Source organism: Papio anubis, chromosome 20 (assembly GCF_008728515.1).
Source record: "Papio anubis isolate 15944 chromosome 20, Panubis1.0, whole genome shotgun sequence".
Classification (NCBI taxonomy): Eukaryota; Metazoa; Chordata; class Mammalia; order Primates; family Cercopithecidae; genus Papio; species Papio anubis.
This window is the reverse complement of record NC_044995.1, coordinates 33,695,397-33,720,771: the sequence shown is the minus strand read 5'-3', so window position 1 is coordinate 33,720,771 and position 25,375 is coordinate 33,695,397. Positions and strand designations below refer to the sequence as shown.

The 25,375-nt window shown below is 51.3% G+C and overlaps 1 protein-coding gene across 1 annotated transcript; it reads left to right on the top strand.

Moving 5' to 3' along the window:
* The first annotated feature begins 2,440 nt into the window (after positions 1 to 2,440).
* On the top strand, positions 2,441 to 23,916 carry GDF15 (growth differentiation factor 15). Its single transcript, XM_021930903.2, has 4 exons — positions 2,441 to 2,756; positions 17,687 to 17,821; positions 20,400 to 20,934; positions 23,029 to 23,916. The coding sequence occupies exons 3-4, from the start codon at positions 20,658 to 20,660 to the stop codon at positions 23,676 to 23,678; spliced, it is 927 nt and encodes a 308-aa protein (XP_021786595.1). The 5' UTR covers positions 2,441 to 2,756; positions 17,687 to 17,821; positions 20,400 to 20,657; the 3' UTR covers positions 23,679 to 23,916.
* The last annotated feature ends 1,459 nt before the right edge of the window (positions 23,917 to 25,375 follow it).

The window sequence follows — 25,375 nt, the reverse complement described above, 5'->3', positions numbered from 1 at the left end:
TCTACTAAAAATCCAAAAATTAGCCGGCCATGGTGGAAACGCCTGTAATCCCAGCTACTCGGGAGGCTGAGGCAGGAGAACTGAGTGAACCAGGGAGGCTGAGGTTTCAGTGAGCTGAGATTGCACCACTGCACTCCAGTCTGGGTGATGGAATGAGACGCCATCTCAAAAAAATAAACCCACAAAATAAATTCCTCTTCCAGGAAGCCCTCCTGGCTACCTAGGCATCTCCACTGACTCCTACAGCTTCCTGGGTGTCCCCATTGTAGCACTCTGGGTGGTAATTGACAGCCTCTGTGACAGGGTGGATGGGTATGCATGGGGCCCCCCTGTGTCTCCTGTGCCCAGCACAGTGCCAGAGGCACAGTAGGTGTGCAATAAACTGCTGGGAGGAGAGGTGAGTGCTGTGGGTCCGCTCCTGAAGCCAGCCAGGGACTTGGCGAGACACCAGTGCCTCCTCTCAGGAGTGAAAGACGCTGGAAACACCAGGCTCCTCCTGCAATCTGGGGCCCCCACCTAAGGAGGCCCCTCACCCTGTATGAATGGCTGTCCCAGTCATTCAGAAAGTTCCCACTGTGGGCTGGGCCCTGGACTGGGGACACAGCAAGGATCAGGCAGCTGGGAGTACAGCATGGAGATCCCTGCTGGGATGGGGGCTGCACAGGCAGCTAAAGAGTCCGAGGCTCATCCCAGGATGTGGCTGAGAGAGGCTGCACAAGGGTCCATCCCCTAGAGGCCCCATCCGCCCTCGCCTGGGTGCTCCCAGCCTTACTCAAAGGAATAGGTCTGCCTGGTGCTTTGTCTCACACCTGTATTCCCAGTGCTATGGGAGGCCGAGGCAGGGGGATCACTTGAGCACAGGAGTTCCAGACCAGCCTGGACAACGTAGCGAGATTGTATCTCTACAAAAGTAAAAATAAATTTCATAAAGTAGCTGTGGACTGGGCACAGTGGCTCATGCCTGTAATCCCAGCACTTTGGGAGGCCAAGGTGGGCAGATCACCTGAGGTCAGGAGTTCGAGACCAGCCTGGCCAACATGGTGAAACCCTGTCTCTACTAAAAATACAAAAATTAGCCGGGTGTGGTGGTGCACACCTGTAATCCCAGCTACTCAGGAGGCTGAGGCAGGAGAATCGCTTGAACCCAGGAAGCAGAGGTGTCAGTGAGCTAAGATCACCCCACTGCACTCCAGCCTGGTGACACAGTGAGACCCTGTCTCTAAAAAAAATGAAATAAAAATGAAAAGATGGAAGATCTTGGCCTCCATTCTTGCCCTTCCACTCCATTTCAACTGCTGGGCCTCTCACACCCTCTGTGGCTCCCTTTCGCCTACAGGAAAAAGGATTTCTGTACTGGGGATTTGAACCCCATTCCCTTGTTTCTACTGACCCCCGACTGCCTCAATATCCCCCACTTCCTCTCCCCAGAACCACCCTCCCCAAAGCCCTTATGGATGCTTGGAGGATTCCTATGCATCCCTCAAAGCCCATGGTTTGGGAAAGATGCTGCAGTGGTCTCGAGACATCCTGAGTGTGATGAAAGCCTGGGGTAGGGGTAAAGGGGCAAAATCCAGCACCAGAAATCCCAACTGAGTCCTTCCCCCACACGTCTTCCACCTTCCCACCCTCTCTTGCAGGTTCTGGCTCCCTGCCTCGAAGCAATCACCAGTTTTTACAAGGAGTGCCTCAGACCTGCCCGGACATGTCCCGGTCCCCCAGAAGCAGGGAGGGGTGGGTCAGGCTGTCACCTCTCCCTTCCCTGTACGGTGCTGATAAGGGCATGGGGGAGGCAGAGATAAACAGAGATAGACACGATGGGAGATAGGCAGAAATGGAGGGAGAGCCAGGGAGAGTTAGACACAAAGAGAGAAAGTGGAAATTCTCCAGATATTTTGCTTAGGGTGAAGACACAGAGACACAGAGAGGGCCTTAGCCAGCCGAGGATGACGATTTGGGATACTGGGTCACCCAGGCACTGTGCTGTGTAACTCAGGCACGGAGCTGCCCTGTTCCGAGCCTCAGTTTACCCCTGTGACACAGAGGAGATCTCCATACCCCTAGCACAGGGCCGCGTATCCGAGCTCAGCCAGAGCCTGGCATGCAGTAAGTGCTTCATAAATGCACACTGTGGACAGCAGAATTATGACGGGAGCGAGCATGCGAACTGGGTTGCTAATGTGGAACGTGAAGCGGGAGGCCCAGGGTCACCCAGCCAATGGGTTCCGGGCAGCAAGCACGTGGGGGAAGCCTCAGCTGACCCACTTCCTGGCCAGTTTATACAGGAACTCACACAGCCGGTCCCCGAGGCTGAGCCCACCACTTCCGCCCCCCACGGTACCAGGCCTGCTGACTCATACTCAGCTGCCACAGTCCGCTTTCCCTGCTGACCACGGGGTGGGGGGCGGAGGGGAAGAGGGGGAGGGAAGGGCACCTGACCAAGGCCAGAGGCCCAGAAAGGACAGAAGGTCATGGTTGGGGAGAAGCAGGCAGGAGAACAGAGTCTGTCTTGGCCTTAACTGGCCGGCAACATGAAACCTGCCCTCCATAAGGAAGGACAAGATGAAAAACTTGGGGATATGGAGGGGACAGCAAATTAGACTCAATCACAATTTCAAACTTTTGGATGTCAACACATCCATCAAGAAATTGAAAAGAGGCCTGGCATGGTGGCCAATGCCTGTCATCCCAGCCCTTTGGGAGACCAAGGTGGGAGGATCGCTTGAGGCCAGGAGTTCAAGACCAGCCTGGGCAACATGGTGAGACCCCCGTCTCTATAAAAAATTTAAAAATTAGCTGGACATGATGATGTATGCCTGTTGTTTCACATGTCCGTATGAAGAGACCACCAAAGAGGCTTTGTGTGAGCAACATGGCTGTTTATTTCACCTGGGTGCAGGTGGGCTGAGTCCGAAAAGAGAGTCAGCAAAGGGTGATGGATTATCATGAGTTCTTACAGGTTTGGGGATAGGCGGTGGAGTTAGGAGCAATGTTTTGCAGGCAGGGGGTGGATCTCACAAAGTACATTCTCAAGGGTGGGGAGAATTACAAAGAACCTTCTTAAGGGTGGGGGAGATTCCAAAGTACCTTGATCAGTTAGGGTGGGGCAGAAACAAATCACAATGGTGGAATGTCATCAGTTAAGGCTATTTTCACTTCTTTTGTGGATCTTCAGTTGCTTCAGGCCATCTGGTCACAAGGGATATGATGGCTTAGCTTGGGCTCAGAGGCCTGACATTCCTGTCTTCTTATATTAATAAGAAAAATAAAATGAAACAGTGGTAAAGTGTTGGGGTGGTGAAAATTTCTGGGGATGGAGAGATAATGGGTGATGTTTCTCAGGGCTGCTTCAAGCGGGATTAGGGGCAGCATGGGAACCTAGAGTGGGAGAGATTCAACTGAAGAAAGATTTTGGGGTAAGGGGTGATATTGGGGGTTGTTAGAAGGAGCATTTGTTGTATAGAATGATTGGTGATGGCCTGGATGCGGTTTTGTGTGAATTGAGAAAGTAAACTAAAGACACAAGAGGAGAAAAACAGGTATTAAAGGACTAAGAATTGGGAGTACCCAGGGCATCCAGTTACAGTGTCAAAGGGGGTTCAGTGTAATTATTTGCTTGGTTGGTGAGTTTTTGGGCTCTATCCTTGAGTTTTTTTATGTTGTCATGTACCAGACCAGACTGATTTAGGTAAAAACAACACTCTTCATTTAAAAATATACAGAGTCCCCCCTCTTTTTTTTTTTTTTTTTTTTTTAGCAGTGAGTAGTCAGGGCTTTGTGGAATTTGGAGGAAACAGAAATGCAAAGCCAGCAATTGCTTGTTAAAGAAGGATTAGAAATGGCTAGGAGAGAGTGAGACTGACAGTGTGGTGGAGATAGCTGGGCAGAGGTAGAGGGTGGCGTAAGAACGGGAACGAGAATAAGTATAAAAGCAAAGAATAGGACTTCAGGTCGGGGGCGGTGGCTCACGCCTGTAATCCCAGCACTTTGGGAAGCTGAGGCGGGCGGATCACGAGGTCAGGAGATCAAGACCATCCTGGCTAACATGGTGAAACCCCGTCTCTACTAAAAAATTAGCAGGGCGTGGTGGCGGGCGCCTGTAGTCCCAGCTACTCGGGAGGCTGAGGCGGGAGAATGGCGTGAACCCAGGAGGCGGAGCTTGCAGTGAGCCGAGATCGTGCCACTGCATTCCAGCCTGGGCGACAGCGCAAGACTCAAAAATAAAAACAAAACAAAACAGGACTTCATCAATGTTTCACGTGTCCATATGAAGAGATCACCAAACAGGCTTTGTGTGAGCAACATGGCTATTTCACCTGGGTACAGGCGTGCTGAGTCTGAAAAAGGAGTCAGCAAAGGGTGGTGGGATTGTCATTGGTTCTTATAGGTTTTGGGATAGGCGGTGAAGTTAAGAGCAATGTTTTGGGGGCAGGGGGTGAAGCTCACCAAGTCCATTCTCAAGGGTGGGGAGAATTACAAAGACCTTTCTTAAGGGTGGGGGAGATTATAAAGAACCTTCTTGAGCGTGGGGGAAATTACAAAGTATATGGATCTGTTAGGGTGGGACGGAAACGAATCACAATGGTGGAATGTCATCAAACTATTTTCACTTCTGTGGAGTTTCAGTTGCTTCGGGCCATCTGGATGTACATGTGCAGGTCGCTGGGGATGTGATGGCTTAGCTTGGGCTCACAGGCCTGACAATCAGGGTGAAAGTATCGGAGGGTGCTTTGTCACTGAAGATCTTCTATCCACTTAAAGAGAGACTTAACGGTGGCAGTTTGAGGTAAAACCAGGCGCCACTGAATACCAAGAGCCTGAGAAACTGCTTGGGTGATTTGACTAGTAAAGGCCAGTCTGTTATCGGATTGTATAGAGGTGGGAAGGCCAAACCGAGGAATTATGTCTGACAGAGGGAAGAAATGACCACGGTGGCCTTCTCAGAGCCTGTGGGAAAGGCCTTTACCCATCCAGTGAAAATGTCTACCCAGACCAAAAGGTATTTTAGTTTTCTGACTCGGGGCATGTGTGTAAAGTCAATTTGCCAGTCCTGGGCAGGGGCAAATCCCCGAGCTTGGTGTGTAGGGAAGGGAGGGGGCCTGAACACTCCCTGAGGAGGAGTAGATAGAATAGCAGATGGAACACTGAGAAGTGATTTCCTTGAGGATAGATTTCCACAATGGAAAGGAAATGAGAGGTTCTAAGAGGCGGGCTAGCGGCTTGTAACCTACATGGAAGAGGTTACGAAATGACGACATAATAGAATGGGCCTGTGAGGCTGAAAGGAGATATTTTCCTTGGTACAAGAACCATTTGCCTTGTGTGGGAAGAGATTGACAGGTGGAAGTTTCAGTGGGGGAGTAAGTGGGAGTGACCAGATGAGAAGGAGAAAAACTGGCCGTGAGTGATAGAAGTTGGAACGTTAGCTGCTTTTTTAGCTACCTTATCAGCATAAGCGTTGTCCTGAGCGATGGGATCTGATGCCTTTCGATGGCCCTTGCAGTGAATGACTCCAGCTTCCTTTGGAAGTAAAGTGGCCTTCAGAAGAGTTTTTATTAAAGAGGCATTAATGATGGAAGACCCCTATGTAGTGAGAAAACCTTTCAGCTCATGAAACAGCATGGTGGGGGGGCCGGGCACGGTGGCTCAAGCCTGTAATCCCAGCACTTTGGGAGGCCGAGACGGGTGGATCACGAGGTCAGGAGATCGAGACCATTGTGGCTAACACGGTGAAACCCCGTCTCTACTAAAAAAAAAAAACCCAGCATGGTGGTGCAGGATATGGGGTCAGTATAAATATTGATGTGTAGTCCCTTTACAAGAGCGAGGGCCTGAATTAAGGCAATGAGTTCGGCTTGCTGAGAGATAGTGGAGAGGGGCAGAGCAGTAGCCTCAGTAGATGTAGAAAATACTATAGCATAGCCTGCCTTTGCTGGTGTGTGGCAATTAGGCCTGGTGGAACTGCCATCGATAAACCAACTGTGATCAGGGTGAGGAACAGGAAAGAAGGAAATATGGGGAAATGGAGTGAAGGTCAGGTGGATCAGAGAGATACGGTCATGGGGGTCAGGTGTGGTATCAGGAATAATGTGGGAGGCCGGGCTGAAGTCCAGGCCAGGAACGGTGGTAACTGTGGGAGACTCAACAAAGAGAGTACAGCTGAAGGAGCCGGGGAGCAGAAAGTATATGTGTCAGGTGTGAGGAAGAAAATAGATTTTGGGAATTATGAGAGCTGTAGAGAGTAAGTTGAGCATAGTTTATGATTTTGAGGGCTTCTACAACTATTAGGACGGCGGCAGCCGCTGCACGGAGACACGATGGCCAGCCTAAAACAGTAAGGTCAAGTTGTTTGGACAAAAAGGCTACAGCGCCACGGGTCCCCGGTCCTTGTGTAAGACCAGGACTGTACTGGTAGCCCTGCACCTCGGGCTGTGTGTAATGAAAAGGGTTGGGACGAGTCAGGGAGAACTGGTGGGGGGGCAGTCTCTAAAGCTGTCTTCAAGGAACGGAAAGAGGAGTGAGGAAAGGATTTAGGATCTATGGGGTCAGCTAGGTTTCCTTTTGTGAGTTTACATAATGGTTTAGTCAAGATGCCAAAACCAGGTATCCAAAGGCGGAAGTACCTAACCATGCCTAGTAAGGAAAGGAGCTGTTGTTTTGTAGAAGGGATTCGGGTTTGGGAGATTAGCCAGACACGATCCGCAGGGAGAGCACATGTGTTTCCATGAAGAGTTATGCTGAGATAGGTAACAGATGAGGAAGAAATCTGGGCTTGACTGAAGTCATGGGGGCTGTCCTGAGGCCTTGCAGCAGTACAGCCCAGGAAATTCGCTGAGCCTGATGGGTGTCAGGGTCAGTCCAAGTGAAAGCAAAGAGAGGCTGGGGTGAAGGGTGCAAGGAATAGTAACGAAAGCATGTTTGAGATCCAGAACAGAATACTGGGTTGTGGAGGGAGGTATTGAGGATAGGAGAGGATATGGCTTTGGCACCACGGGGTGGACAGGCAAGGCAGTTTGGTTGATAAGGTGCATGGCTTGTCCGGTTTTTGGACAGGTAAAATGGGGGAATCGTAGAGTTTATAGGCTTTTAAAGGCCATGCTATATGTAACAGGCGAGTGATAACAAGCTTTAATCCTTTTAAAGCGTGCTGTGGGATGGGATACTGGCGTTGAGGGGGTAAGGGTGATTAGGTTTTAATGGGATGGTAAGGGGCTTGTGATTGGTGATTGGTGCCAGGGAAGGAGTAGAGATGTCCCATACTTGTGGGTTAAGGTGGGGGGATACGAGAGGAAGACACAAAGGAGGCTTTGAACTGGGAAAAGGCGGCAATGAGGTGTGGCTATAGCCCAGGAATAGTCAGGGAAGCAGATAATTTAGTTAAAATGTCTCAACCTAAGAAGGGAACCGGGCAGGTGGGGATAACTAAAAAGGAGTGCATAAAAGAATGTTGTCCAAGTTGGCACCAGAGTGGGGGAGTTTTTTTTTTTTGAGACGGAGTCTCGCTCTGTCGTCCAGGCTGGAGTGCAGTGGCCCCATCTCAGCTCACTGCAAGCTCCGCCTCCCGGGTTTACGCCATTCTCCTGCCTCAGCCTCCGGAGTAGCTGGGACTACAGGCGCCCACCACCTCGCCCAGCTAGTTTTTTGTATTTTTGTTTTAGTAGAGACGGGGTTTCACCATGTTAGCCAGGATGGTCTCCATCTCCTGACCTCGTGATCCGCCCATCTAGGCCTCCCAAAGTGCTGGGATTACAGGTTTGAGCCACCGCGCCTGGCCAAGAGTGGGGGAGTTTTAAGAGCTTTAGAAGCCTGGCCGTCAATACCCACAACAGTTATGGAGGCAAGGGAAACAGGCCCTTGGAAAGAAGGTAATGTGGGGTTGGTAGCCTCCACATTGATTAAGAAGGGGACGGACTTACCCTGCACTTTAAGAGTTACCCAAAGCGTCTGTGATGGTCCTGTAGGCTTCCGAGGCGATCGGGCAGTGTCAGTCTTCAGCCGCTAAGCCGAGATCTAGGAAGGAGTCAGTCAGAGCCTTGGGCCAGTTGGACAGTCCAATTTCCGGTGGGGTCCCGCACAGATGGGATGCGGCTTAGGAGGAATCCCAGGCTGCGGGCATTCCTTGGCCCAGTGGCCAGATTTCCAGCACTTGAAGCAAGATCCTGGGGGAGGAGGTCCTGAAGGAGCGTCTGACCGCTGTGGCTTAGGCGTTTTGAAGTTTTTGTGTGCTGGAGATATGGCTGGGGTTTCTCTCACAGCAGAGGCAAGTAATTGCAACTCTTCTCTACTATTGTACATCTTGAAGGCGAGGTTAATGAAGTCCTGTTGTGGGATTTGAGGGCCGGAATCTAATTTTTGGAGCTTTTTCTTCTTTTTTTTTTTTTTGAGGCGGGTTCGCTCTGTCGCCAGGCTGGAGTGCAGTGGCCAGATCTCAGCTCACTGCAAACTCCGTCTCCTGGAGTTCCAGCCATTCTCCTGCCTCAGCCTCCCGAGTAGCTGGGACTACAGGGGCTGCACTGCCCGGCTAGTTTTTTTGTATTTTTAGTAGAGGCAGGGGTTTCACCGTGTTAGCCAGGATGGTCTCGATCTCTGACCTCGTGATCCATTTCGGCCTCCCTAAAGTGCTGGGATTACAGGCGAGCCGCAGCGCCCGGCCTGAGCTGACTGGGTGATAAAATGCATATTAAGGAATAAAAGCGGCCCGGCGGGCGGCGGTGGCTCAAGCCTAATCCCAGCACTGGGAAGGCGAAGTGGCGGATCCTAAGGTCAGAGATCCCGAGATAAAGTGAAACCCAAATCTCTAAAAATAAAAAGTTAACCAAGTATGATGCGTGAGCGCCATAGTCTTCTCAGAACTGAGCAGGAGAATGAACCGGGAGAGGCCAGACTTGCAGTGAAAGCGAGATCAGCGCCCTGCACTCCAGCCTGAAGCGACAGCCATGAGACACCATCTCAAAAAAAAAAAAGAAAAGAAAGAAAAGGATTCAGGGGACTCAGGAAGCAGGGTGGAGACTGGAAGGAACAGACAGGGAAGAGAAGGAAAAGAAAGATTTGGGACAGGAGTCATTGGGAACAGAACTCTGGAGGGACCAATGTGGCAAAGGAGAAGTCACCTGGATGTCAGGCACAGACCATTGCTCATTTGCAAAACCGAAATTATCTAAGATCTCACCGGATAGGAAAATCAAAAGTACTTTATTTTCTAGCCATTTCAGAACCATTATCGAGTTTTACACAAGGTCAAAATTATCGCCAGAAGAAATAAGATGCCGTTACAAGTCAAGAAGCGAGAGTTAAGAAGGAGTTTAAGTTTTGAGAACACAGGCTAAAAGGGAGGAAAGAAGAGGGGAATGAATGGAATGTTGCCCCATAAAGTGAAGGAAGACAAATTTAAAAGGAAGAGGGTAGAGACATGGAGAGGGGGTGGGAGCAGCCCTGGGCTAGCGATGGTGAGCGACCGAAGCGGGCATCCCGCCAGTTGAAGCTGCACCAAGGGATGTGGGTGAATGGTCGAGGCAAGCGTCCCGCGTGAGGAGATCGAACACCAAAACTGGAACATGGAGTGAATAATCAGAGAAAGTCCATAATGATTCGTTTCAAGGAAGGCTACCTTCGAGTCGTGACTGGCGCCTTGAGTTTGGAGTCCACAGATAAAATGTCTTCTTTGTCTCTACTGGAAAATGAAAGAAATTGAAATTAAGAGAGAAGGAGAGATTGAAGAAGTGGGCGCCAAGATTAGAGAAAGAGGTTGAGGAGATGAAGTGAGGTTGGAGAAAGAGTAAAAGGAGGGCGCTTACTCGATTTAAAATGCAGTGAGATGTTCCTTGGGCTGAGTCGGTCCCACAGGACCCGAGGTGCAGGTGGATCTCTTCGCGGGGTGAGGGAGTGAGGACAGGGGATTGGTCTCGAAGGAATCCCACTGACGGGTCTTCCAGCGCAAAATGTTTCCGTGTGAAGAGACCACCAAAAGAGGCTTTGTGTGAAACAACATGGCTGTTTATTTCACCTAGGTGCAGGTGGGCTGGAATCCCGGGAAAGGAGTCCAGCAAAGGGTGGGGATTATCATTAGTTCTTATAGGTTTAGGGATGGGTGGGTGAGTTAGGGCGTGTTTGCAGGCAAGAGGGAACTCACAAGGCCACATTCTCAAGAGTGGGGAGAATTACAAAGAACCTTCTTAAGGGTGGGGGAGATTCCAAAGTACCTTGATCAGCTAGGGCGGGGCAGAAACAAATCACAATGGTGGAATGTCATCAGTTAAGGCTATTTTCACTTCTTTTGTGGATCTTCAGTTGCTTCAGGCCATCTGGTCACCAGGAATATGATGGCTTAGCTTGAGTTCAGAGGCCTGACACCTGTAGTCCCAGCTACTCTGGAGTCTAAGGCAAGAGGATCATTTGAACCCAAGAGGGTGAGGCTGTAGTGAGCTATGATGGCGCCACTGCACTCCAGTCTGGGTGACAGAGCCAGAGCCTGTCTCTAGATAAAAAGGAAAACAAAGAAATTTAAAAGACAAGCCATGGACTTAGAGATGTTTTCTGCTATGCCTTTAACGGACCAAGGAGAAGCATCCGGAACATCTGACAGCCACACAGATACCACTAGACCAAAGGAAAACAACACCAGAGAGGGCCAGGCACTGTGGCTCACGCCTGTAATCCCCGCACTTTGGGAGGCTGAAGCGGGTGGATCACTTCAGGTCAGGAGTTCGAGAATAGCCTGGCCAACATGGTGAAACCCTGTCTCTACTAAAAATACAAAATTAGCCAGGTGTGGTGGTGCACGCCTGTAATCTCAGCTACTCAGGAGGCTGAGGCAGGAGAATCACTTGAACCCGGGAGGTGGAGGTTGCAGCGAGCCGAGATCGCGGCATTGCACTCCAGCCTGGATGACAGAGAGAGACTCTGTCTCAGATAAAAGGCCGGGCGCAGTGGCTCATACCTGTAATCCCAACACTTTGGGAGGCCAAGGCGGATGGATCACCTGAGGTCAGGAGTTCGAAACCAGCCTGGCCAACATGATAAAACCCTGTCTCTACTAAAAATGCAAAAATCAACCGGGTGTGGTGGCGCGTGCTGTAGTCCCAGCTCCTTGGGAGGCTGAGGCAGGGGAATCGCTTGAACCCAGGAGGCAGAGATTGCAGTGAGCCGAGATTGCGCCACTGCACTCCAGCCTGGGTGACAGAAGGAAACTGTCTCAAAAAACAAACCAAAAACAAAACCATCAGAGATAAAAATGGGGAGCAGATGGCATTGTTTACATAATACTGACCACAAACTTGGTGTCCTAAAAGAACAGGACTTCTCTCAGGGTTCTGGAAGCCGGAAGTCCAAAATCAAGGTGTCACAGCAGGACTGGTTCCTTCTGGAGGCTGTCGAGACTCAGAAAGTGATACTCCAAAGTATGGCTCCTTGGCAAAAACTTTGTGGTTTTTGTTTTTAGAGACAGGGTCTTGATCTGTCACCCAGGCTGAGGTGCAGTGGTACAATGATAGCTCACCGCAGCCTCTACCTCGTGGGCTCAAGCAGTCCTCCCACCTCAGCCTCCCAAGTAGCTGGGATTACAGGCATGCACCACCACACCTGGCTAATTACTTTTATTTTTGTAGAGATGAGACCTCGCTGTGTTGCCCAGACTGGTATCGAACTTCTCCTTCTCCTTCTCCTTCTTTTTCATGGAGTCTCGCTCTGTTACCCAGGCTGGACTGCAATGGCATGATTTGGGCTCATGGCAGCCTCCTCTTGGGTTCAAGTGATTCTCCTGCCTTAGCCTCCCGAGTAGCTGGGACTACAGGCGCATGCCACCACATCCAGCTAATTTTTGTATTTTTAGTAGAGACAGGGTTTCACCATGTTGGCCAGGATAGTTTTGATCTCTTGACCTTGTGATCTGCCCACCTCGACCTCCCAAAGTGCTGGGGTTACAGGCGTGAGTCACCGCATTTGGCCAGGTTCACAGATTTCTAAATGCCCCCAATGTACATGGATGCCCCTCAATGTCCTCATTTCCCAAGGAACCCTCCCCAGCTTTTCCTCCCAGGCTTTAGGTGGTTTATGGCTTTTTTTTTTTTTTGAGACAGAGTCTTGTTTGTCACCAGGCTGGAGGCAGTGGCACAACCTTGGCTCACTGCAACCTCCACTGCCCAGTTTCAAGCCATCCTCCCACATCAGCCTTCTGAGTAGCTGGGGCTACAGGCATGCACCACCACACTCGGCTGATTTTGTTTTTTTTGTTTTTTTTTTGTAGAGAGAAGGTCTCACCACGTTTCCCAGGCTGAAAAAAATAGAGATAAGGTCTCATGTTGTTGCCTTGTGGCTGATCTCGAAGTCAGCTCCAGCGATCTCCCACCTCAGTCTCCCAAGGTGCTTGGATTACAAGCATGAGCCACCGTGCCTGGCCTATGGGATGTGTTGACAGTAATATTTTGCCTCAACCATCTAGAAGTTAATAGTTCAGACAGGCATGGTGGCTCATGCCTGCAATCCCAGTACATTGGGAGGCTGAGGCGGGTGGATCACGAGAACAGGGGTTCAAGACCAGCCTGGCCAAGATGGTGAAACCTTGTCTCTACTAAAAATACAAACAAACAAACAAAAAATTAGCCAGGCGCGGTGGCAGGTACCTGTAATCCCAGCTACTGGGGAGGCTGAGGCAGGAGAATCGCTGAACTCGAGGCCGAGAGGCTCGTGAGCTGAACCATTTCAGTGTTTCACAAGCAATGCCTGCCACTTTTCCACTCTGATTTTTTTTTTTTTTTGAGACGAGTCTCGCTACTGTGTCACCCAGGCTGGAGTGCAGTGGTGCCATCTCTGCTCACTGCAGTTCCACCTCGGTTCACGCCATTCTCCTGCCTCAGCCCACAGTAGCTGGGACTACAGGTCAGCCACCACCGGCTAGTTTTTGTATTTTAGTAGAGACGGGTTTCACCATGTTAGCTGATGGTCTCGACTCTGTCTTCATGATCCACCCACTGCCTCCAGTGCTGGGATTACAGGCTTGAGCCACCCTACCGGCCTTTTTTTTTTTTTTAATAAGATCTCACTCTGTCACCCAGGCTGGAGTGCACTGGCATGATCATAGCTCACTGTAGCCTTGACCTCTTGGGCTCAAGTGATCCTCCCACCTCAGCTTCCCAAAGCGCTGGGACTATAAGTGTGTGCCACCATGCCTGATCTGATAATGTTTTAAATATACCTGTTCCCCAAATATATAGATGAAATGTCACAACTAACGTCCAACACATGAGCCTTAAGATTGGGGAGAACCTGACTTGGGCTGGGGGGCCACTTCTACCCTCTCTGGAATGATTTTTCTTTAGGTGGGTGCTGGATAGGGGTGTTTGTGATTTTATTATTAATACTTTCGTGTCTGCCTGAAAGATTTCACACTGACAAATAAAACTGAGAGGAAAAGGTTTGGCAGTTCCCCCAACAAGTTCAATACAGGGTTACTCTGTGACCCAGTAATTTCATTGCTTAGTATAGAGCCAAGTGAAATGAAAACAGGTGTTCAAACAAAAACGTGTACACCCACTTTTACAGCAGTATTCTTCATCAAGGCGAAACTACAGTACAGATATTGTAAGATTCCATTTCTGTGAAATGTTCAGAATAGGTACATCTATAAAGGCAGAAATTAGGCCAGGTGCAGAGGCTCTTGCCTGTAATCCCAGCACTTTGGGAAGCTGAGGTGACAGGATCGCTGGAGGTTAGGAGTTGAAGGCCAGCCTGAGCAACATAGTAAGATCCCATTTTACAAAATGTTTTAAAAATTAGCAAGGCACTGGCCAGGCGCAATGGCTCACGCCTGTAATCCCAGCACTTTGGGAGGCTGAGGCGGGAGGATCACCTGAGGTCAGGAGTTCGAGATCAGCCTGGGCAACATGGTGAAAACCCATCTCTACTAAAAATTCAAAAATTAGCCGGGCATGCTGGTGCATGCCTGTAATCCCAGCTACTTGGGAGGCTAAGGCAGGAGAATCGCTTGAACCCGGGAGGTGGAGATTGCAGTGAGTCGAGATCGCGCCATTGCACTCCAGCCTGGGCAACAAGAGTAAATCTCCGTTTCACCAAAAAAAAAAATTAGCAAGGCACGGTGGCATCACTCTGGGCTGGGAAGATCACTTGAGCCCAACCATTCGGGACCAACCTGTGCAAAACAGTGAGACCCCATTCTACAAAATAGTAAAAAATTAGCAGGCCATGGTGGCACATGCCTATAGTCCCAGCTACTCGGGAGGGTGAGGTGGCGGGAGGATCGCTTGAGCCCAGGAGGTCGAGGCTGCAGTGACCTATGATTGTGCCACTGTATTCCAGCCTGGGCTACACCGCAAGACCCTGTCTAAAAAGAAACAAAACAGGCAGCACGCAGTGGCTCACGCCCGAAATCCCAGCACTTTGGGAGGCTGAGGTGGGCGGATCACCTGAGGTCAGGAGCTCAGACCCAGTCTGGCCAACATGGTGAAATCCCTTCTCTAACAAAAATACAAAAATTAGTCAGGCATGGTGGCACATGCCTGTAATCCCAGCTACTCGGGAAGCTGAGGCAGGAGAATCGCTTTAACCCGGGAGGTGGAAGTTGCAGTAAGCCAAGATTGCACCAGTGCACTCCAGCCTGGGCAATACAGAGAGACTCTGTCTCAAAAGAAAAAAAAAAGAGATGGGGTCTTGGGGTCTCACTATGTTGCCCAGGCTGGTCTCCAGCTCCTGGCCACAAGCGATCCTCCTGCTTTGGCCTCCTAAAGTGCTGGGATTACATGCCTGAGCCACTGCGTTCAGCCAGGGTGTCCCTTTTCTGAGGCACATTCTTCCCACCTTGGAGGTACTGCAGGAGAACCGTAGGCCCCACGCTGTGCTGGTGAAACTCTCATCTCACGCTGGCCTGTTAGGGTGGCCATATCCTCTCATTTCAGAAGCTCTGAGGGAGATGGAACAGGCTCAGGGGCTGGCTGCTTGGGTCTCTAACCCCAGCCTTGCTGTCTTCTGGCCGTGTGGCCATGACAAGCCCACCTCTCTGGCCTCAGTTTGTCATCTGTGAAATGGACACAATCTATCCACCACATCAGGCTGTATAAAGATTAGGCCAGGCATGGTGCCTCACGCCTGTAATCCCTGCGCTTTGGGAGGCTGAGGCAGGCAGATCACCTGAGGTCAGGAGTTCGAGACCAACCTGGCCAACATGGTGAAACCCTGCCTCTAATAAAAATACAAAAATTAGCTGGGCATGGTGGTATGTGCCTGTAACCCCAGCTACCCAGGAGGCTGAGGCAGGAGAATCGCTGGAACCTGGAGGCAGAGGCTGCAGTGAGCCGAGATTGCACCACTGCACTCCAGTCTGGGTGACAGAGCGAGATTCCATCTCAGAAAAAAAAAAAAAAAGATATGTCCAAGTCCTAACTCTCAGTATCTGCAACCTTATTTGGAGAAAAGGTCTTTGCAAATGTAATTAAACTAAGGATCTTTTACTGAGATCATGCTGAATTAAGAATGGACCCATGACTGGGCACAGTGGCTTATGCCTGTAATCCCAGCACTTGGGGAGGCTGAGGTGGGCGGATCACTGAGGTCAGGAGTTCCAGACCAGCCTGGCCAACACAGCGAAACCCTGTCTCTACTAAAAATACAAAAACAATTAGCCGGGCATTGTGGTACACACCTGTAATTTCAGCTACTTGGGAGGCTGAGGCAGGAGAATCACTTGAACCTGGGAGGCTGCAGTGAGCCGAGATTACACCACTGCATTCCAGCCTGGGCAACAAGAGTAAAACTCTGTCTCGAAAATAAAAAAATAAAAAGAGTGAACCCATGGCTGGGCACAGTGGCTCATGCCTATAATCCCAACACTTTGGGCGGCCAAGACGGAAGGATCGTTTGAACTCAGTCGTTTTGAGACCAGCCTGGGCAACATAGTGAGACCCCCGTCTCTAAATACTAACAAAAACAGAAAACAAAAAGAACCCGGGCTGGCTGCGGAACCCCCTAGATGGCACAGGCACATCCTGTCCTTCGAGGACAATCACCAGCATGAGACAGCATTTCTCCCTGTCCTCGGGGCCTCCAGGAAGTTTTTAAATAATCCGCTTTTGTGCCTCTTCCAAATCTCCTGCTATGACTGTGTTTACCTTACATTACAAGAAACCATCAATAAAAGTGGGTTCGTGCTCTTGCGTGCCGTTGTGTTTGACAAAGGTGTCGATAGCTGAGAGCAGGTCGTAGCGGTCGGCTAGGGGAGGTTTTGGGAGATTGCAGCCCTGCCAGGTGGACGGACTGGCCTGACCTCCAGCCCCTGCGCTCTGTTTACTTCCATCCCGGCTCCACCTCTGGGGACCCATGGAAGCTGTCCGAGAGGAACAAGGGATCCGACCTGCTGAGCTCATCTCTGGCCACCTGCCTACATCTGCCCCATCTCTCCTCTTAGCTTGGCCACGAGGCTGACTATGAGGTCATTGGTTAAAAATTTGGGGAAGTAGAGCCAGGCAAGTGGCCGGATGCTGTGACTCACGCCATCACAGGATCCCAGCACTGTGAGAGGCCAAGGAAGGAGGATGCTTGAGCTCAGGAGTTCGAGACCAGCTTGTACAACATAGCAAGACCCTCGTCTCTACAAAAAATAAAATTAGCCAGTTGTGGTGGCACGTGCCTCTAGTCCCAGCTACTCGGGAGGCTAAGGTGAGAGGACCCCTTGAGCCCAGGAGGTCGAGGCTGCAGTGACCGGGCAACAGAGCCAAACCCAGTCTCTAAAACAAACAAAAACAGAAACAAAAAGTACACTACTGGCGGGCGCGGTGGCTCAAGCCTGTAATCCCAGCACTTTGGGAGGCCGAGGCGGAGGCGGATCGAAAGAGGTCAGGAGATGAGACCATCCTGGCTAACACGGTGAAACCCGTGCCACTAAAATACAAAATACTAGCCAGGGGTGGTGAGCCTGTAGTCCATGCTCCCGGGGAGGCTGAGGCAGGAGAATGGCATAAACCCGGGTAGACTTGCAGTGAGCTGAGATCCGGCCACTGCACTCCAGCCTGAGGCTGACAGAAGCCGAGACTGTCTCAAAAAAAAGTACTACCAGGCTGCAATGGTGTCCTTATTCCTTATTTCTTTCTTTCTTTTTTTTTTTTTTGACGAGAATCTCCTCTGTCACCCAGGCTGGAGTCTGGCCGGGCTGCTCCGCCTCTCAGGTCTCATTCTCCTGCCTCAGAAGTCTCCCAAGTAGCTGGGACTACAGGTGCCATCACACCATGCCAGGCTAATTTTTTGTATTTTTAGTAGAGACGGGGAACCGCCGTATGGTCACCGTCTCTGACCTGATCCCGTCCCATCCCAAAGCTCTTGGTAAGAAGCGTGGCTGCACCAACTGTGTCCTTATTTCTTGGGAAAGGATACAGAGGGTCAGAGAGGCACCCCTCTTGCGTTCTTGTGCAAGAACGCATTCGTGAGACCTGGCCTGGCCGTGGTCACTGGAGTGTTTACCCTGCTTGCAGGGTCTGGGTCGTGGGGGACGGCTGGGTGGGAACGTGCAGGCTATAAAGCCAGACCCAAAGTGTCAGTGCGGTTCAGACAGCAACTAGCACAGCCATACCCAGGCCAGGACCCGTGACCCAGCGTTGCTTTCAGATGCTGTTGATGTTACAGATGTTGTTGGGGGCACCCTGGGGGGGCGCCCTGACTCTGCCCAGTGAGAACCTTCTGGGGTTCCTAGGACCCTTGGACAAGCACTCTGATCTGGATGACTCCACGTTCCAGGAGTTGCAGAAATGCCACCAGGACCTTCAGAGCACAAGTTAGACAAGGAGAGCCAGGAGGACCCAGACCCCAGCCTTGTCCAAAAGCACAGGTGAGCTCTCAGAGACCTCCACCCCCAGGACAGCCCCTACGTCTCTTTTCTTTCTCTTTGAAGATGTTCTTAGTTTGGGACCGGGCATGGTGGCTCATGCCTGTAATCCCAGCACTTTGGGAGGCCGAGGCAGGTGGATCACGAGGTCAGGAGTTCGAGACCAGACTGGTCAACATGACAGGGTGAAACCCTATCTCTACATCAAATACAAAAATTACCCGGGCATGGTGGCACGCACCTGTAATCTCGGCACTTTGGGACGCTGAGGCGGGTGGATCATCTGAGGTCAGCAGTTCAAGATCAGCCTGGCCAACAAGGTGAAACCCCATCTCTACTAAAAATGCAAAAATCAGCCAGGTGTGATGGTGCGCACCTGTAATCCCAGCTACTCGAGAGGCTGAGGCAGGAGAATCCATTGAACCCGGGAGATGGAGGTTGCAGTGAGCCAAGATCATGCCACTGCACTCCAGCCTGAGCGACAGAGCTAGAGACTGTCTCGGGAAAAAAAAAAAAAAAAAGGCTGGGTGCAGTGGCTCATGCCTAAAATCCCCACACTTTGGGAGGCAGAGGCCGACAGATGACTTGAGGTCAAGAGTTCAAGACCAGCCTGGCCAACATGGTGAATCCCTGTCTCTACTAAAAATACAAAAATTAGCTAGGTGTGGTGGTGCACGACTGTAATCCCAACTACTTGGGAGGCCTATATATTTTTTAAGATGGAGTCAGCCAGGAGTGGTGGCTCAAGCCTGTAATCCCAGCACTTTAGGAGGCCGAGGCGGATGGATCATGAGGTCAGGAGATTGAGACCATCCTGGCTAACACGGTGAAACCCCATCTCTACTAAAAAAAAAAAAAAAGCTGGCATGGTGGCAGGCACCTGTAGTCCCAGCTACTTAGGAGGCTGAGGCAGGAGAATGCCATGAACCCAGGAGGTGGAGCTTGCAGTGAGCCGAGATCGTGCCACTGCACTCCAGCTTGGGCGACAGAGTGAGACTCCGTCTTGACAAAAAAAAAAAAAGATGGAGTCTTGCTCTATCTCCCAGGCTGGAGTGCAATGGCGAGATGGCAGCTCACTGCAACCTCCACCTCCTAAGTTCAAACGATTCTCCTGCCTCAGCCTCCCAAACAGCTGGGATTACAAGCATGTGCCACCACGACCGGTTAATTTCTGAAATTTTTTTAGTAGAGACAGGGTTTTATCGTGTTGGTCAGGCTGGTCTCGAACTCCTGACCTCAGGTGATCCATCCGCCTTGGCCTCCCAAAGTGCTGGGATTACAGGCGTGAGCCACTGCACCCGGCCTGGGGCTAGAGTTTTAGTTTTTAAGGGTTTTGGAGTGGGCTGAAGTGTGAAGGTCATTGCTTGGTGAAAGAGTGCAGGAGGTGAAGTCATAGACAGTAAGAAACTATTCTCATGCGAATTCCATTCCTCTGTGGGGTATTCACACTGGTGGGTGTCAGCAGTTAAGCTGGTATTCAGGATTTTAAAAACATCTTAAGTAATTATTTTAAAAAGTCTTATGATTCTAAGGTCGGAAATCCCATCTATAGCAAACGGTCAGTATCAGGTGTTGCAAGCAACTTAGTCACAAGGAAGTGGGTCAAAGTGCAGCCTGATTAATGCTTAATTATAACTAAATTTCTGTCCAGATTTTTTTTTTTTTTTTTTTTTTTTTTTTGTTGCTTTGGCTTTTGTTCAATGGTGAGAACTCGGCTCACCGCAGCCTCTGCCTCCCGGGTTCAAGCGATTCTCTTGCCTCAGCCTCCCGACTAACTGGGATTACAGGCATGTGCCACCAAGCCCGGCTAATTTTGTATATTTAGTAGAGACGGGGTTTCTCCATGTTGGTCAGGCTAGTCTAGAACTCCTGACCTCAGGTGGTCCGCGTGCCTCGGCCACCCAAAGTGCTGGGATTACAGGTGTGAGCCACGGTGCCCGGTGCAGAATTCTTTTTTTTAGAGACGAGATATTGCCGTCTTGCCCAGACTTGTCTCGAACTCCTGGGTTCAAGCAATCCACCCACCTCGGCCTCCCAAAGTGCTGAGATTATTGACATAAGCCACCACGCCTGGCCTCCAGAATTATGAATCCTGTGAGGATGGCTTCAAGGTGAGCACTGAGCCAGACAAAAGGATGGGGTTTGGGAGCACCCTGCTTAGCCCTGGAAAGATAATGTTGGAGAAGACTTTCTGGAAGAGGGGCTTTTTGCACAGAGTTTTGAAGAATGAGTAGGAGTTCTCCAGATGAGAATGAATAACTGCAATAACCAGTTTATCAAACGCTTCCTATGTGTCTGGCCCTGTGCTTTACTCCTCATTTGACCACCTCTCCAATGAGAGTCTCAGTCCCTTTTTTCCTGGTGAGGAAACAAGCATGACAGAGAGCAATGACACATCAAGTTTGCCCTTCCTGGCTCCATCTATCCCGTTTTCCTCTGCTTCCTTTGTTTTTCACCATCTTTAGCCTTTGACCCCAACCAAAAAGAGAAGAGAGGAAATCCCATGGGCACAGACAGCCACTTCTTAAATTCCTGTCTGGAATTTTTCACACAGTAACAATGTCTTTTTTCCTCCAAACAGACTCCCAGGCTGGAATGGTGTCCTCATACTGAGGCCCAGAAACGTGCCCTAGCTTTACTAGGAGCGCCCCCACCTAAAGATCCTCCCCCTAAATACACCCCTAGACACCGCCCAGCTGTGGCCACTAGAGTGTTTACTCTGCAGGCAGGGGGAGGAGGGCGGGACTGAGCAGGCGGAGACCGACACAGTCCGGGGACTATAAAGGCCGGTCGGGCAGCATCTGGTCAGTCCCGGCTCAGAGCTGCAACCAGCACAGCCATGCCCGGGCAAGAACTCAAGACACTGAATGGCTCTCAGATGCTCTTGGTGTTGCTTGTGCTCTTATGGCCGCCGCATGGGGGCGCCGTGTCTCTGGCCAAGGCGAGCCGCGCAAGTTTCCCGGGACCCTCAAACTTGCACTCCGAAGACTCCAGATTCCGAGAGTTGCGGAAACGCTACGAGGACCTGCTGACCAGGCTGCGGGCCAACCAGAGCTGGGAAGATTCAAACACCGACCTCATCCAGGCCCCTGAGGTCCGGATACTCACACCAGAAGGTAAGTGAAATCTTGGAGATCCCCTTCCACCCCAAGCAGCCCCCATATCTAACCAGGGATTCCTCTTGTCTTGAAAAGCCCACACCTACCTTTGAGCCTCAGTTGCCCCGTCTGTGCCCTGGGTAGGAACGTCCTGGACCCCCTTGGGTCTGATGGGGTAGCTGATGCCTGATTTGCACCCACAACGTGGGAGGTTATAACCCGTTCCCAAATTGTAAATGGGGAAACTGAGGCACAGGGATGCCAGGGACCCTCCTGAATGTACACAGCACCTGGGAAACCTGGGGACGGGGTCGGGTGTGGGGTGTGGGCATGGTCCCTGACCTGGGCTGGGGCCAGGATCCAAGAGAAAGGATGGGGGTGTGGTGCATGGATAGAGGTTTGTGATGGGCAGAACCAGTTGGAGCTGGTCTGAATCTGATGCAATCGCTTGTCAAGGCACTGCTAAAGTCACATGCAACAAGTGACTTGTTAGGGGAGGAGAGTTATTTTCCCCATCTCTATGCCCTCCATGGGTAAATGCACTGAGGCACCAGGGGTGCAGGGCACCGGATGAGGTCTGGGCTGCGGTGGGACCCAGGAGGGGGCAGGCAGAGGGGCACACTCTTAGCCTGCCCTGACCCATCTGTGCTGTGTGACTCCAGGAAAACCTCTCACCCTTGCTGAGCCTGGCAACTAGGCCAAGACACCCTCAAACCCCAGTCTCTCTAACACTTGTACCAGCCTGAGGGGCTGTGATTCCTAGAGGCTCAGTAGTCTGGAATGTGATGGGTTTGGTACTCTTCATTTCTCGGGATTACACCTGTAATCCCAGTACTTTGGGAGGCCGAAGTGGGAGCATCGCTTGAGGCCAGAATATTGCTGCCTGGGCAATATAGTGAGACCCTATCTCTACCAAAAAAGGTGTTTTTTTTGTTTTTTGTTTTTTGAGACGGCGGCTCGCTCTGTCACCCAGGCTGGAGTGCAGTGGCCGGATCTCAGCTCACTGCAAGCTCCGCCTCCCGGGTTTTACGCTATTCTCCTGCCTCAACCTCTGGAGTAGTTAGGACTACAGGCGTCCGCCACCACACCCGGCTAATTTTTTGTATTTTTTAGTAGAGACGGGGTTTCACCGGGTTAGCCAGGATGGTCTCGATCTCCTGACCTCGTGACCCGCCCGTCTCGGCCTCCCAAAGTGCTGGGATTACAGGCTTGAGCCACCGCGCCCAGCACCAAAAAAGTTGTTTAAAAAAATTAGCCAGACATGATAGTGCGTGCCTGTAGTCTCAGTTATTCAGGAGGCTGAGGCGGGAGGATCACTTGAACTCAGGAGACTGAGGCTGCACTGAGCCATGCACTCCAGCCTGGGTAACAGCAAGACCATAATAAATAAATAAGTGAAGCAAGTAAGTTTTTGACTGCCAGAAGAAAAGCAGAGCCATGATTGGAATCTTTGTCTGAATATCAGATATACATTAATTCCTTCAGGTATTTACTAAGCACCTATTGTGTGCCAGGCACAGTGTCAACCAAGCTGAGATTCTAAGCAGGGAATATGAATGACACACAAGGAAATAAAATAGGGTGCTTCCTATTTTAGGCAGGCTGGAAGGAGGAGGAGGAGCCAGCCATCATGCTGAGATTCAGGGGAGAAGTGCTCCTTTTTTTTTTTTTTTTTTTTGGAGGGAGTCTTCCTCTGTTGCCCAGGCTGGAGTGCAGTGGCGCGATCCTGGCTCACTGCAACCTCCACCGCCCCGATTCAAGCGATTCTCCTGCCTCAGCCTCCCGAGTAGCTGGGATCACAGGCGCCAGCCACCACGCCCGGCTAATTTTTTGGTATTTTTAGTAGAGTGGGCGTTTCACCATATTGGCCAGGCTGGTCCTGAACTCCTGACCTCAAGTGATCCGCCCGCATCGGCCTCCCAAAGTGTTGAGATTACAGGCGTGAGCCACAGCGCCCGGCCGGAGAAATGCTCTTGGTAGGGGAATAAACTTGTGCAAAGGCGCCAGCGCCGTGGTGAAATCCAGCTTGGCGTGTTAGGGGAAATGGGCACCCCCGTTCCTGGAAAACGGCAGGCCTGTGGGTGACCTGCTTCCCTATCTGTCTTCCCACAGTGCGGCTGGGATCTGGCGGCCACCTGCACCTGCGTATCTCCCGGGCCGTCCTGCCCGAGGGGCTCCCCGAGGCCTCCCGCATTCACCGGGCTCTGTTCCGGCTGTCCCCGACGGCGTCAAGGTCGTGGGACGTGACACGACCGCTGCGGCGTCAGCTCAGGCTTGCAAGACCCCAGGCGCCCGCGCTGCACCTGCGACTGTCGCCGCCGCCGTCGCAGTCGGACCAACTGCTGGTAAAGTCTTCGTCCGCACGGCCCCAGCTGGAGTTGCACTTGCGGCCGCGAGCCGCCAGGGGGCGCCGCAGAGCGCGTGCGCGCAACGGGGACCACTGTCCGCTCGGGCCCGGGCGCTGCTGCCGTCTGCACACTGTCCACGCGTCGCTGGAAGACCTGGGCTGGGCCGATTGGGTGCTGTCGCCACGGGAGGTGCAAGTGACCATGTGCATCGGCGCGTGCCCGAGCCAGTTCCGGGAGGCCAACATGCACGCGCAGATCAAGACGAACCTGCACCGCCTGAAGCCCGACACGGTGCCAGCTCCCTGCTGCGTGCCCGCCAGCTACAATCCCATGGTGCTCATTCAAAAGACCGACACCGGGGTGTCACTCCAGACCTATGACGACTTGTTAGCCAAAGACTGCCACTGCGTATGAGGAGCCCTGGTCCTTAGACTGTGCACCTGCCCTGGGGACACGACCTCAGTTGTCCTGGCCTGTGGAATGGGCTCAAGGGTCCTGAGACACCCGATTCCTGCCCAAACGGTTGTATTTATATATCTGCTATTTATTATTAATTTATTGGGGTGACCTTCCTGGGAACTGGGGGGCTGGTCTGATGGAACTGTGTATTTATTTAAAACTCTGGTGATAAAAATAAAGCTGTCTGAACCACTCCCTGTGGTGTCTAGGATAAGGGAAGGTGACCTTGAGAAGATCCTCCTCTCCTTGGCTTCAGTTTCTGTGAGTGGAAAGGCTCAAGGAATGAGTGGCAAGGTGTACTTGGAGATGCCAGGCCATTGGAAGGTGCTTACGACACCTGTGGGCTCCAAGGGCAGCCTTGGTCATTCCTGACTCTCTGTCTCCATTTCTCTATCTCCCTGTTTCTGTTTCTTTTTTATTTTTACCTTTTTGAGATGGGGTCTCATTCTGTTGCCCAGGCCAGAGTGCAGTGGCACAATCACAGCTCACTGCAGCCTCAACCACCCAGGCTCAATCGATCCTCCCACCTCAGCCACCTGAGTAGCTAGGACTACAGGCGCATGCCACCACGCCCAGCTAATTTTTGTATTTTTTGTAGAGATTGAGTTTCGCCAGGTTGCCCAGGCTGGTGTTTCTGTTTTGGAAACAGCTGAGACCTCATACCCTTTTAAGTCTCAGCTTCCCTCTATCTTGCCTCATTCCTCAGAACTTCTCTCTTTGGGGGCTGAGGCAGAGGTATCTGTCTCTCTCTCTGTCTCTATCACCATCCTGTTTTCTCTCCCAAGTTGGGAGTCACCTTTCCAAACACAGGCAGCTCAGAGGCAAGTCTGTCTGCCACCAAGTGCTTTGTTTTGTGGCACTGTCCTCAACCTGAGCGGTGAATCCCATCACCCCTCCTGTTTGTGGCACTTCCATGTTAGTGACACCTCATTCTTTCATATATAAAGAGCAGGGAGGAACAAATAAGTTGTGAAGAATATTTTCATGCGCACCACATCTCCCAGGTTATATATACTTCCTGTTTAGGATCTTGGAATCCCGAGGTGTGCTGAGTCCAGCCCCCTCCCCACACCAAACTGCCTGCCCACCCTGAATCTCTGAGAGGAATGGCGATGGGTGTCTTCCGGGACAGAGTACCCACTTCCAGCAGTGAAGTGTATCTGCTGGGAATGCCACCACCCAGAGGCCAACCTGAATGACTGCAGGTTCCCCTTAACGTATTCAGTGAGTGCCCACTTTATGCCAGGCCCGGGACACAGCAGTAAGAAGACACACAAGAACCACCCCACTTTGTGGAGCTCGGTTGAGTGAAGGGGACAAATGAGTAAATCCTAAGAAAGTAGTTGATTGCAGTAAGATTTGTGCTGGGGATTCGATCCATCAGCTCATTAGTGAATGGAGGCAGAGGTGATCTAGATAGTTGGATGGGGAGGCCTCCCTGGGGAGGTCCCATTTGAGCTGAGACCTGGAGGAAGAAAAGCAGTCAGGGAGCGAGTAGTTGAGGGTGGACATTGCAAGTAAATGCAAACAGCAAGTGTAAAGACCCTGCGACAGGAGCAGGCTCACTTCAGTCACAGCAAAGCTGGTGAAAATGGGCACCTAGGAGGCTTCAAAATTAAACTCAATACCAAAAGACAGCAGATGGCATCACT

Bases quoted from the DNA above. Each gene is read 5' to 3' on its own strand.
- GDF15 (XM_021930903.2), top strand. From the start codon at position 20,658: ATGCCCGGGCAAGAACTCAAGACACTGAATGGCTCTCAGATGCTCTTG. The intron at 20,935-23,028 runs GTAAGTGAAATC...GTCTTCCCACAG, and splicing joins CCGGATACTCACACCAGAAG to TGCGGCTGGGATCTGGCGGC.